The sequence below is a fragment of the Stomoxys calcitrans genome, chromosome 2 (genome assembly GCF_963082655.1).
Source record: "Stomoxys calcitrans chromosome 2, idStoCalc2.1, whole genome shotgun sequence".
Lineage (NCBI taxonomy): Eukaryota > Metazoa > Arthropoda > Insecta > Diptera > Muscidae > Stomoxys > Stomoxys calcitrans.
This window is the reverse complement of record NC_081553.1, coordinates 58194417-58207116: the sequence shown is the minus strand read 5'-3', so window position 1 is coordinate 58207116 and position 12700 is coordinate 58194417. Positions and strand designations below refer to the sequence as shown.

General features: G+C 30.3%; 1 protein-coding gene across 5 annotated transcripts in view; it reads right to left on the bottom strand.

Annotated features, from left to right (window-relative positions):
- Positions 1-6220: 6220 nt before the first annotated feature.
- Positions 6221-12700, bottom strand: part of LOC106080666 (AN1-type zinc finger protein 5) — a 115633-nt gene continuing 109153 nt past the window's right edge. For all 5 annotated transcript variants that reach the window (XM_059362519.1, XM_059362521.1, XM_059362522.1 and 2 more), the window contains 2 exons: positions 10941-11121; positions 6221-8173 (listed from right to left, as the gene is read on the bottom strand). In XM_059362519.1, coding sequence (XP_059218502.1) covers positions 8025-8173; positions 10941-11121 — 330 coding nt within the window. In that variant the 3' untranslated portion in view covers positions 6221-8024. The remainder of the gene's footprint in view (positions 8174-10940; positions 11122-12700) is intronic.

The following is a 12700-nucleotide window of genomic DNA, read 5'->3' as shown; positions in this document are numbered from 1 at the left end:
ATGACAACAAAGAGAATGCAAACAAAAATCTGACATCTTAATACCGCCAAACCTGTCCGACTGTTACAGCTGATCGCGTGAGACCACCTTTTTAAATCCGCCCTGTTTGCGTATGTGTATGAAACCCATAAAAAACAAATAAAAAGAATAAATACAAACATTTGGTTTTTTGTTTATTTCTTTTTGTAAAGTGGTTTTAACTAAATGTTTTTCATTTTATTTTCAGTAATTATTAATTATAATTATTTCTTTTGCTCAATGTGGTATTTGATTATTATTATTTTTCAGTTTATTATAATATATGAACTCAGTGTTTAAATTAAAAAAAAAAACAATTAAAAACCTTTTTCATCAAGAAATTATTACTAAATATTTGTTTTAATTAAATCTAAGAAAAAATAAAGATATATATTTCAATAAAAATAAAACATTAAAATGATAATTATATTTTTATTATATGTATGTGTATGTGTTTTATATAATTTTAAAGTAAATAATATAATAAAAATAAAAAGCAAGCTCTAGTTTAATTAATAAAAAAAAACCTTCCATCTTTTTTTTAAATATTTATATGTAAGTTTTCTATAGTAGGTAGAGTTTTTGTGTGTGTAAATATAGGGATTAGGGGATTGGTGGTGTTCTTGTTGCCGTTTGTTGCAGTTTGTATAAAGAGTTAACAAAAAAAGTTTTATAATTGTAATAAAATTGCTATAAACTAAAAAAATAATTATAAACAAAAAAAATTAGAAAAAAAAAACATTTTAAATAAAAATAATATATGTATAATTAAAAAGACAGAAGTAGAGAGAAATGGAAGAATAAGAAAACAATTTAAAGCTTTAAGCTTTAAGTGTTAATTTAAAAAAATATGTGTTTATATATGTGGACATATTATAAAATAATATTAAAACTTAATTTAAAGCATTTTTTTTATTTGAAAAAAGCTCTTAGAAGCCTTTTAAGTTGTATTAGGGAGAAGGACCTATATATTTAATAGACAAAAAAAGACCAATTTCAAATCTATTCTATAAGCATTTTCAATTTGCAAGTGGTCTTTTTCCGTGGGTGAGAAAGAAATTATCTACTTGGTATCTTTAGGGCAAATATTGTGAGGTTGGGCTTATATAGACTTGGTTTTGATGGAAGAGGCAATTTTTTCTTTTTGTTTCTTCTACAAAGATCCAAAGTGTTTACTTAGTGTTTATGTTTATTCAACTCAGTTATTTTATAAAAAAATATTATTATTATAATTTTTATTTTGAGAAAAATATCTACACAAACAAATTCTGTCTCATTAATGCAAAAAAAATCCTTCCGATAAATGATAATGCTAAAGATTTGAAAATTTTTATTAAATTTTAGAGTTGCTTATCTAAAAATTGGTTCCATTTGCAAATAAACTCATTTTCAATGACTAAATTTTGAAAATGTGAATATTTTCAAATAAGATCTTCATTAAAAGTAGTTTTGTTTATTGGGAATATAACCCTATACCTTTTGAAATATCTTTTTCAGGCTGGGTTGGTGGGTTTTCTTCATAGCTTGTTCAGTGTCAACCCAAATTTGAGTGCAAAAATTGTACTATACTACCAAGGACCGTTTTAATCGAGTCCTATTTTAGTTTTTTTTTATAGATTGGCAACCCTACTCTTGTACCGAATACCAGATTCCTAGTCTGCTCTCCAAGATATATTATTTGAGACCCATGTTGTATCGTTGCACATATATTTTACTTTTTTGGAGATTGGGTGGTCCCTAGACACCTTAGGTCATACTTTTTGTTTGTACTCTACTTCCATTTGTTAATTGCTTTTCATATCCATATTATCCCAATTGGTAAACATGACCTGTTGGCTGGGGCGTTTTTGAAGGATGGGGCGGATATATGCTAGCCTCATACTCTATTTCAACTACCTTTCATTTGATACCCGTTTCACCTTAACTGGGCATGTTTTCCCTAATAGGGGATATTATGGTATGGAGCTCCCCCAGACCCTTACTCTTCATACATTTGGGCATTTGGGTTCAAACAAAATTTCTCATAAATCAGTGCACTCATTTCCTAAATATACCGTTTTTTTCAAAATTGTGATAAGGAGCAGCTTCCATTTGCCAACCTGTCAAAACAATATTACGAAAAAAGTGTAAAAATTTGTAAAATTTATTACTTAAATTGGCAAAACATGTGTGGGCATAGCAGTCAAATAAAATTTATTAAGATTTGTGCACGCAATTGTATATATAACTGTTTTTAATCTATACCATTCACAATAGATGATTTCTGCGGATGGTCACACTATTTTGTGAAAATATATGATGGCAATCCTGACGGCAGATGTTCAACACAAATCTGCACTTGTAATTTATCTAGAACTTATTGCCCTGAAAAGATGTAATTTTTATAGAAATATTATTGAATTACACTATATAGTATTTAAATAAAACACAGCTTAAACAAAACGAAGGCATTGCGGCCAAAAGCAACAAACTGTGGTAATAGTATTCGCAATGCAATGCTGTCCTCAGCATTCACAAATAAGTGCGGCCAACCGCATAAATCCTTTATTGTGAATGCCAAAATAAAAATCAATTATTTATAAAATTGGGTGTACAAATCTTAATATATTTTATTTGACTTCTATGCCCACACATGTCTTGCAAATTTTATTTATAAATTTTACAATTATTTTCACTTTTTTCCTCGTATTGTTTTGACAGTATGGCAAATGTCGTTACCATCTCATGGTAACGGTTTGTCTATCCAGTTCTAAAAAAGTTTTGATAATAACCAGTCTTGTGGATCGGCAACCCAAGGTTCCGATGGAAATGCGGCAGCCCATTGAGCGATTTCCATGAAACTGATACTATAGATAGCTAAAAAGGCCTTTGCACCCTCATTGATCAATAATTCGCAGGGTCGTCCGCCTCTCACTGTTAGGGTATCAGCTTGTTTCACAACAGAATAGAGCTCAAGATCGATGAAAGCAGTCAAATTTTTGAGTGTTTGGTAATTGATAGGCTGCAAATTTATCTGCTGGAGGACTTTTTTCCTACCTACAAACTTAGCGGATTCAGCATGAAAGTCAACTCTTAATGTTTAAGTGCTAGTTCGCAATTGGGCTCACTTGGATTTAGTCTTTAGGGTACAACAAAAACCCCAGGAAAAGGAGAAGGAAGAAGACGCCAGCTAAATAGTGTAGCATTATTATATTATAAAACCATGAGATGGTAAATAATGAGCACATGTGTGAGTGTATCCACCATTGTCCTACAGTTCTTTCTCGACATTCTCACAGCCTGTTACTTTAGCCAACGACAGAAATGCGGTAGACCTCTTCAAATTTATACTGGGCAATATAATCTTGGAGCGTTGATAGGTCCCCTTCTTGGTCATATGATATCTGCTACCCATTGACCTTTATCTCGAAGAATAAGACAAAATGTCGTTTAAGGTATTCCAACAGATGACAATATCCCAGAAATACATCATTCAAAATAGAGCTTTCGAACGGTTTTACCCGTTCACGTATGCGATATTTCGGCCCCAGATTTTTAATATTTCAATCACAATAGGCAATTAGAACACATAAATCGCAATCACATTTTAATAAAGATCAAGACCTATCAAGGAAGTATACAAATATTTGATGTGCGTTTTTTAGTAATATATTGAGTAAATTACGATAAATCGGTTATTATCTGTTGTCGCAAGATATCGAGAACTACCCAGTATAACGTGTGCACTGAAATCTATTCAAAACTGAATAGAACAAAAATAAAACACAGTAACACTTAAACCGACTGCATAGAGGATCAACTCAATTCGTATCATTCGAGGTTATGGCGTTACAGGTAGTGGCAGTTGCCCAACAACAAAATATTGAGTGCACTATCTGTCAAAATCAGTGATTAGTGAAACTGTGATTTTGAGTATGTTACTAGTTCGGTCCATTTTTCGTTGTGTGTTATGGTTCTTAACTATAATGCACACACACAACCAAAACTCGTTGACAGATAGTGTACTTCGCTAGAAAAAATTGTACTCAGCTGTTAACGGTACACTATCTGGTAATTGTCATGGTTACAACCACATAGCATACAAAAATACTTCCACTGGAAGCTTTTTTTGCGTTTCATTTTTGCATTAAACGGCTTGTCTATCCATCCAGTACCTGTATGCAAATTAGCACAAGATGTTGCGAAAAGCCTTTGGCGTACTATATTTGCCAGCAGAAAATGCGGGAGAGTGCGTGAGATCGAGAAAAACTTTGTGAGTTTGCTAAATGAGAGCTTGCAACTTTCCACGCGTGGCTTTTTCCCACCAGAAACGTGAAGCATGGAACAGCTGTTTTGTGAAAACCATATGTTTATTTCAAATAAAATAGTGTGTTCGTGTACTCAAAACTTTGTTCAAATTTGCACAAACTGTTACTGAAAGTCGTTCGCGACTTCTCACCCTCCTGCTTTATTTGCCAACAGGGGAGGTGGGAGAGCGCTAGCAAAATTTTCAGAGTTTTGTAAATCAGAGCTTGCAAATTGCTACTGGAGGTTTTTTAGCAGAAAATTGCAGTATAGAACAGCCGTTTTATGAAAACCAGCTGTTTATTGCAAATTTTTTTCCTGAAAAAGTACGCGAAAAGACATTATGGCGCGTTGAGCTTTGGCTGTAAGCGTTGCGTTGCAAAAATGCAACTCTGTACACAAATTCCAAAAGAACAACGAGAAAGTTAAAAAATGTTCAACTTTGACGATTGAAAGCGAGCGCTAGTCTGTGTTCCCACACGTGAAGTAGTGTTTGAAGTAGTTTTAAAGGTGGTCTCATTTGTACAACATCCATAAATCATATGGAGCAATCCGCCATCTTGTCATCAAGCTGATCGACTATTTGCCAACACACACAAAGAAATGTGTGTGCGTCTGCGTACATGAACAGGGAATATACGAGATAGAAGATAACAACCAAGTGAATGCAACCAAAAATCGGACGCCGTCAAACCAAGCCGGCTGTTAACAGCTGTTCGCGTGGGACCATCTTTTTAAATCCACCTTGGTTAAACTTTTGCGAGTTGATTTTTTGACATTTGTTTGCCGAGTTGCTTTTTTCAACGCGACACTCCTCAACGCTTGATCTCCTACAAATTTTTCTAGGAAAAGTACGCGAACAGGCCTATTCTGTATATTTACAGCGATCGTGGCCACCTTGTTTTGTATATTTTTACAAATCTGTAGTCTCATCTGCACAGCACGTCATTAAAAACAAGGTTCAGTGAATGGTGTTAAGGATTTTTCAGAAACACTAACCATTGATTGGACAGCCGTTTTCTGCCGAACAGTTCGCATATGGATTCGACTTTCGGCTTATGTCTTTGTGCCCAACTGTAACATCAAGAAATTTAAAACAAATATCAATAAACACTACACCCTCTTTCCCTAACGCAGTGCCTTATGTTCATAGACGAAATCGCCTGCGTGTTGGTTGATATAAACAAAAATAAAAAACGGTAAGTGAGAGCTTAGTTGTCCATGCCTTGAATAAAGGGTTCTAGGGAACACACTGTCACTCCATATAAAATCGAGTAAGTTTAGAATACTGAGACAGAAAAAAAGAATGTGAAATGTTTTCCCTTGTATAACCACAAAATAAGCTGGGGCCGAATTACCGCATACATGAACGACTAAAATCGTTTGAAATCTCTCTATTGTGAATTATGCATTTCTTTATTGAACGAAGATTTTTGAAATTTGAGATCGGAAATGTTTAAATTGATCATAATTTGTAAAAAAACTTTATATTATCCATTAAATTCGATACGAAAGCACACTCGAACACGTAAGCGCCGTAATTCGGCCTCTGATTTTCTATCGACAACTGTCAAAAACATCCAACACAAGCAAAAAAACATTATGAAATGTGGCATCACCTTAGCATGGGTGATTTCATTGTCAAAATCATCAAACCAAAAAGGGCTGCGGAGCCGAGGTTTTAAAACCTTCGTGGGAGTTCGGTTCTGAGTTGAGCAAACATGCTTCTACTCTGAATCGAACTCCGAGTTCAGATTCCTTAGTCTTGGTTTATAAGCATATACTTTTTTTCTACTTCCTATGAAAGATGATATTAAAGAGAAGCCTTGAATCCTTGCTGGGTTGATTCTTTACCTTCGCATATTTTTCTTTCAAATTATATGACTTTGTATAAATTTTAGTATATAGTAGTAGCGTGTTTATTTCTTAAAGTTCCCATTTTGCTTGCTTTATTCTTGTTGTTGCAGTTATAGTAGATAGTATTGAAGAAAATGTTTTTTTTTTTTGTAATGTTTATAAACTAATTGTAAAGTTGTGGGTTTGTTTTATAGTTCTGGTGTTTTTATTAATTTTTTATCGTTTTTTTTTTAATTTTTCATCTCATTTATTTTTTAATAAAATGTTTAATTTATCGTTTTAGAATTGTTTCTTTTTTTCTTCTCGTTCTAATATTAATTTATTAATTAATAATAATAATAATGATAATTACAGTTAAAGAGCTTGGTTTTTTGTTTGCATTATTTTTTTCCTTTTTATTTTATTTTTAGATTTTTTTTTATATGTATAAACACTTCAAAAAAATAATAATAACCTATATTGTATCATCGCATGTGGTTGTGTCTGATTTTTTTTAGTTTATAAGAGCAGAAAAACTAAAAACTATTTTGTGTGTGTATGTGTTAAAAATGTTTTTAAAGCAAAAATTACCATTTTCATTTTCAATTTTCTAAATATGAAAAAAACAAAGAATTTTTTAAAAAATATTATCAAAGAATAACTGCAGCAGCATTATTTTTTTTTTTAGATTTTGATTCTTTTTCCTTTTGTTTTAATAATAAAGAAATTTAAACTAGCATAGTTTATAAGGTGGAGTAAGAAAGAAATAGCGAAACAGAGAAGCAGCTCGAAAGCAAGCTGAAAAGAGAGAGGGTAGAGAGTAACCTAACAGAAAAAAGAAGAATTTGGGGGATTAACGTCTTAAATATTAAATATTTTTTTTTATATTATTTATATCCCTTAAAAACAAAAGTCTAATGTTGGTTCTATACAAAAAAAAATTAAAATAAAAAATAATAAACAGAAAATAATAATAAAAGTAATAAAATAATAAAAATAGTATATATATATATATAAAGAATATGCTTCCCTTTTGAAGATGATGTTTATAGATATATATTTTTTTAATTTTAAACTAAACAACAAAAAAAAGAAATAGAGTTTCTCTACTATACGATAGAAGCGAAAAAATAAACTAAATTTTAAAAAATTTATTAATTTTTTCCATTCAATTAACATATCTATTTCTATATATTTAAATATTTATATGGGTGTGTGTGTGTGTGTATAGTGAATTGCAAAGTAAGCGAAGGAATTTAAAACTCAATCATTTAGAGGTTTTTTCTAACATAACATAATTTAATAAGTTTTAAGTAAAGAAGAACAGAGTTGATTGGTGGTTGGATAGACAAATTGCAAATGAAAAATATATATGTTTGTTACTTGTATATTGTTTACATGTTTCTATTATTTTTTTATTTATTGCTGTGTTTGGAAAACTTAAAATTTTTGGCTGTAATTGGCATGTTCTTACAAAAACATAATATTTTCACTTCATTATCATAATTATTTTTTATTATTTGTTCATTTTTGAATTTTTTTATTTTGTATGATTTCTTCTATGTGTATGTTCTAGTTGTTTTCTTGTTGTTGTTGTTGTGGAGGGGTTGTATTTTCATTTTTTCTTTTGTTTTCAATTTTTTTTTTCAGTTTTTTGTTTCTTTTTAAATATATATTTAAATTAGTTGTTTCTGTTTCTTTAGTTATTTCTTTCCGTTTTTGTTTTCTTTTAGTATTATATTATTTTATATATATATATTATTTATATTATGTATATTTAATATTTATAAGTTTTTGTGGTTTTTTTGTTTTTATATTTATATATATAGATGTATGTATAAGAATTATATTATCATAAACTTGTTAAATGATGATGGCACAAAAGTTCAAATTTTTTGTATTTTTTCGCCAACCACTACCGGATTATTGCGTCTGATCTCTTGGGCTCCGTGTTCCCGATAATCAAATGTGCAATTGTGCTTGTCGCTGTATCGATGTACTGCACAATATAAACCACCGCATCGGCAAAGGAAACCTGCAAAAAAAGAAATGGAGATTAAATTTATAAAAAAAAATTGAAAAAAATGAATAGAAGATCGGTTCATATGACAGCTATACTTTGCACATCATGCGAAATTTCAGCCAAATCATATAAGAATTGCGCCCATTAGAGGCTCAAGAAGTCAAGATCAGAGATCGGTTTATATGGCAGCTATGCCAAAACATGGACCGATATGACCCATTTACAAGCCAACCTACACCAATAGGTAGCATTTGTGAAACATTTCAAGCGCCTAGCTTTACTCCCCGAAAGTTAGCGTGCTTTCGACAGACAGATCAACTTAGAATGTTAAGACGATCAATATTTCGATGTGTTACAAACGGAATGACGAAATTAGTGTATCCACATCCGATAGTGTAGAGTATACAAATATATAAAAATTAAATATAAAAATAATAAAAATAAAAGCTAAAAAAAAGCTAAGAAATTATACAAAAAACTAAATCAAACAAATGTAAAAAAAAATTGAAGAAAAAGTTAAAAACAAATTTAAAAAATATTAAAAGAATTAAAAACTAATAAAAAAATAAATAAATGAAAAATAATAAATAAATAAAAATAAAAAAACAATAATAAATAAATATAAATAAAAAACAATAATAAAATAAGAATAAAACTAAAAAAGGATTAAAAACTAATTAAAAAAATATACAAAACATTAAAAAAAATGGAAAATAAAAAATTAATTGAAAATAAAAACAATAATAAAAATAAATAAAAAACAAAAAATAAATAGAATAAAAAAAATAAAATGCAAAAACAAAATAAAAAAAAACAAAATACAAATAGAATAAAAAACAAACAAATTAAAAAACAAATAATATAAAATACAAATAAAATGAAATAAAAAAAATTAAAAGAAAAAAATAAAAAATAACAAATAAAAAATAAAAAAATAAATTAAAAAATAATAAAATTAAATGCAAAAATAAATAAAATAAAAAACAAACAAAATAAAATAAAAAACATAAAAACAAAATAAAATTAAAAAAAAAACAAATATAATTAAAATAAAAAAAAAACAAATATAATTAAAATAAATAAAAAACAAATATAATTAAAAAAGAAACACTACAAAAAATTAAATTTAAAAAAATTTTAAATATGCAATGCAAAAAAATAAAAAAATTAAAAAATATATATAAAAAATTAAAAAAATAAAAAATTAGAAAAAAATAAAAAATTAAAAAAATAAAAAATTAAAAAAAATAAAAATAAAAATAAAAAAAAATAAAAATAAAAAAATAAAAAAATAAAAAATTAAAAAAAATAAATTAAAAAAATTAAAAAAATAAAAAAAATATTAAAAAAAATTAAATAAAAAATTAAGAAAAAAAAAATAAAAAATAATAAAAGAAGTATAAAAAAAATAAAAAATAATAAAAGAAGTATAAAAAAAATACAAAATAATATTAAAAATAAAAAAAATAATTAAAAAAAACATTTAAAAAAAACATTTAAAAAAAATAATACAAATACAATCAACGGAGGACACAAATATGAAGAGGCGCAATCGACCCTACGGATTGGAACGAGATTGGTCAGCTATGGAATTGACCAACAATAGACAGATAGTTAGAACCTCAGCATTGATACAAGTTTTTTAGGATCGTAAATGAAAATTTCTATGCTGGAGGAATTTTCTCGCTGATGAAAAAATTAATTAAAATCCCGAGGTTTAAAACTCGGGATTTTTGCTTTTAATTGTTAGCTGTTGTTGTACCAGTATGTTGTACACTGAGGTGGCAGCCCTTGCCGATAAGGAACATCATTGGGTCAAACCGGTACGTACAAACGGCAAAATTGGTTGTTGTTGTAGCCGTCTCTAGTACACTGAGGCGGCAGCCCTTGCCGATGAAGAAATTCATCGGGTCAATCCGGTACGTACAACAGGCTGCCAAGGGATTTGGCTTAATTGGTGTTAAATAGAAGCGGAGGATGTTAAAAAAAATTGATCTCTAGAAAATTTGGCTCTCCGGAAGACCATGATTTAAAACATTCGGTTTGATATCGGCGGTGGTTACAAGATATATTTATTTACAGGTAGTGGCAGCTGCCCAGCACCAAAATATTGAGTGCACTATCTGTCAAAATCAGTGATTAGTGCAACTCTGATTTTGGGTATTTTATTGTGTGTAACGTTTCTTAACTATAATACACACACACAACCAAAACTCGTTGACAGATAGTGCACTTCGCGAGAATAAATTGTACTCATATATGTCATGGGTGGTTATCCCCTTCTAGCGACTTGACGCTCTGCCTAGCTCAGACAAGCCATAAGGACTTGGTTAAAAAAAAGGAGGTACCTTTTCGTTGATCTTAATCTATTTTGTACCAAGCTAATTTCAGCTATTTTCAAACTATTTTTGTGACCGCCGGTAATATCTCAAAAGGGTAGGTATGGAGTATACAAAATAAATAGTTGGCGGCAAATATTTTAAATTATATTTTTTGACCACTGGTACAAAATGGGTTAAAGTTACATCAAACACTACTCATTGGTATAAAAGAATTATCCCCGCAGTTATTAAAACAGAATGTTCATGGGTAAGTTTCCAATTTGCACATATAAATTAATCTACTTTGTGTGTGCTTTTACTTTCATTAATAAGCTACTCAATTGGGTATTTGTCTTAATCAAATGTGCTGTTATTATATATCGCTAATATTTGTTTAATTTGTTGTTTTTTTTTCTGCTATATCAACTTCAGATTTGTTAATGCCACAAAATATATACCTGTCAAGCCAACTTTTTTGCGGCATTCAGAGCAGCGGTTCTTTTTCTTTTTCGAATCTTTGTCATCATCCTTGTCTTTATCATCTTCTGCTGGTTCGGTGGAAGTTGATGGACCGGCGGATGCAGATGCGGAGGCGGCTGCTTCGCTGCTAGTTTTGGCTGTGTTTTCTTCATTTATTTTCTGTAAAAAAGGAGAAGGAAAAGGATTAAAAAATTTTAATATTAAAAAAAAATATTTAGAAATTTTTAAAATCAAAAAAACGTTAAGGATGGTATCAGAATCAGAGATCTTATTATATAGATAGGTATTATTAATCCCAAAAGTATTTTTAATTCTACTAAAGACATTTTGAATTCACCCAGCATTTCATTTATTGTTTAGAGGAAAGATCCATCATACCTCTGGCATCTCTTGAAAAAATTGCCCATTCTTATCATTGTGGTTCATCATTACATAAAATAACAAAGCAAATACAACACAAAGAAGACAACAATCTATTCAAATAAAATGTTTGATTTCTTTTTGTGGTACAAATTGTATAGAAATAAATCATATCATCATCCTCCTCATCATTGCCAGTGATTCTAGCGTGTCGATCTCTTTTTTTGAAATCAAATCAAGTCACGAGTTATACGTAGCGTAGCAATAAATGGGCAAACACCAACAACGATGATACGAGAATGGGATTTTAATGCCAAAATATTTTCTGTAAATTTAATTGGCAAACAAACAGCACAAAGATGAGCTGCAGCATAAGGAAAAACAAACGTTCTAAAATACTTGAAAAAATATAAGACAAGAAGAAGAAAACAAAGAAGGTCCCACACCAAACGAAGCAATTTCGTCAATTTGTTTGTCAATTAAAATATTTCTAGAGCACGTGAAGGTAGCCCCAGCCAGCCAAAGAACCTTTTAACAATGAAATCATAAAAAAATTAAGGAAAAATAAATTTCAGTTGTCTTTAGCGTTTATTCAGAGGTAAAAAATGAAAATAAACATATATGCAAAGAAAGGAAGGACAGAAAAACGGGCCAAATTCTTTTAGCCATTGGATGGGAAAAACCATCGACAACCAATCCAGTTCTGCAGGGCAAGGACGATAGACATAAAAAAAAATTTAATCCAAATCAACAAAAATGTTGATAAACATAAACAAAAATGTTGATAAACATCAACAAAAATGTTGATGAACATCAACAAAAATGTTGATAAACTTCAAGAAAATCTGGATAGTCGTTACGCCATATGTTCCATGTGTTGGCATCTCATCAGTACGAAAGAAGATAAGGGCTAATCAAAGCACAAGACAGGTATGAGATTCTCTCATCAACCACTTTAAGCTTGTACAGTAGTTCAGAATGACAAGAAGGATAAGTGCCTGGAAAAAGTCCAGGCATGATTCTGTTGTTGTTGTTGTAGCCACATTTGCATGTTGAGCGGCGATCCTTTTTCAGCTCCATAGGTGAGCAAGCTCGTTCCAGTCCATAGGACCGATCGCGCAGGAACGTTATCATTTAAAGGCGCCAATAACTCGCATTGTTATATCGAGCATCATAGGCACTCAGTATTAAAGCAAGAGGCGGTGCCCGGCCCGGGGTCTCCACGCGATACCACTGATTTTCCGCGACTTCATGTTTGACAGTTGTCCAAAGACCGATTCCAAACCTAACATCCATAGGTGAAAATCGTTCGAAAAACCATCGTAAACATTCAGTTCGCTGTTCCTAGCCTAGGCCACTAAATCGCCCCTACCGAATT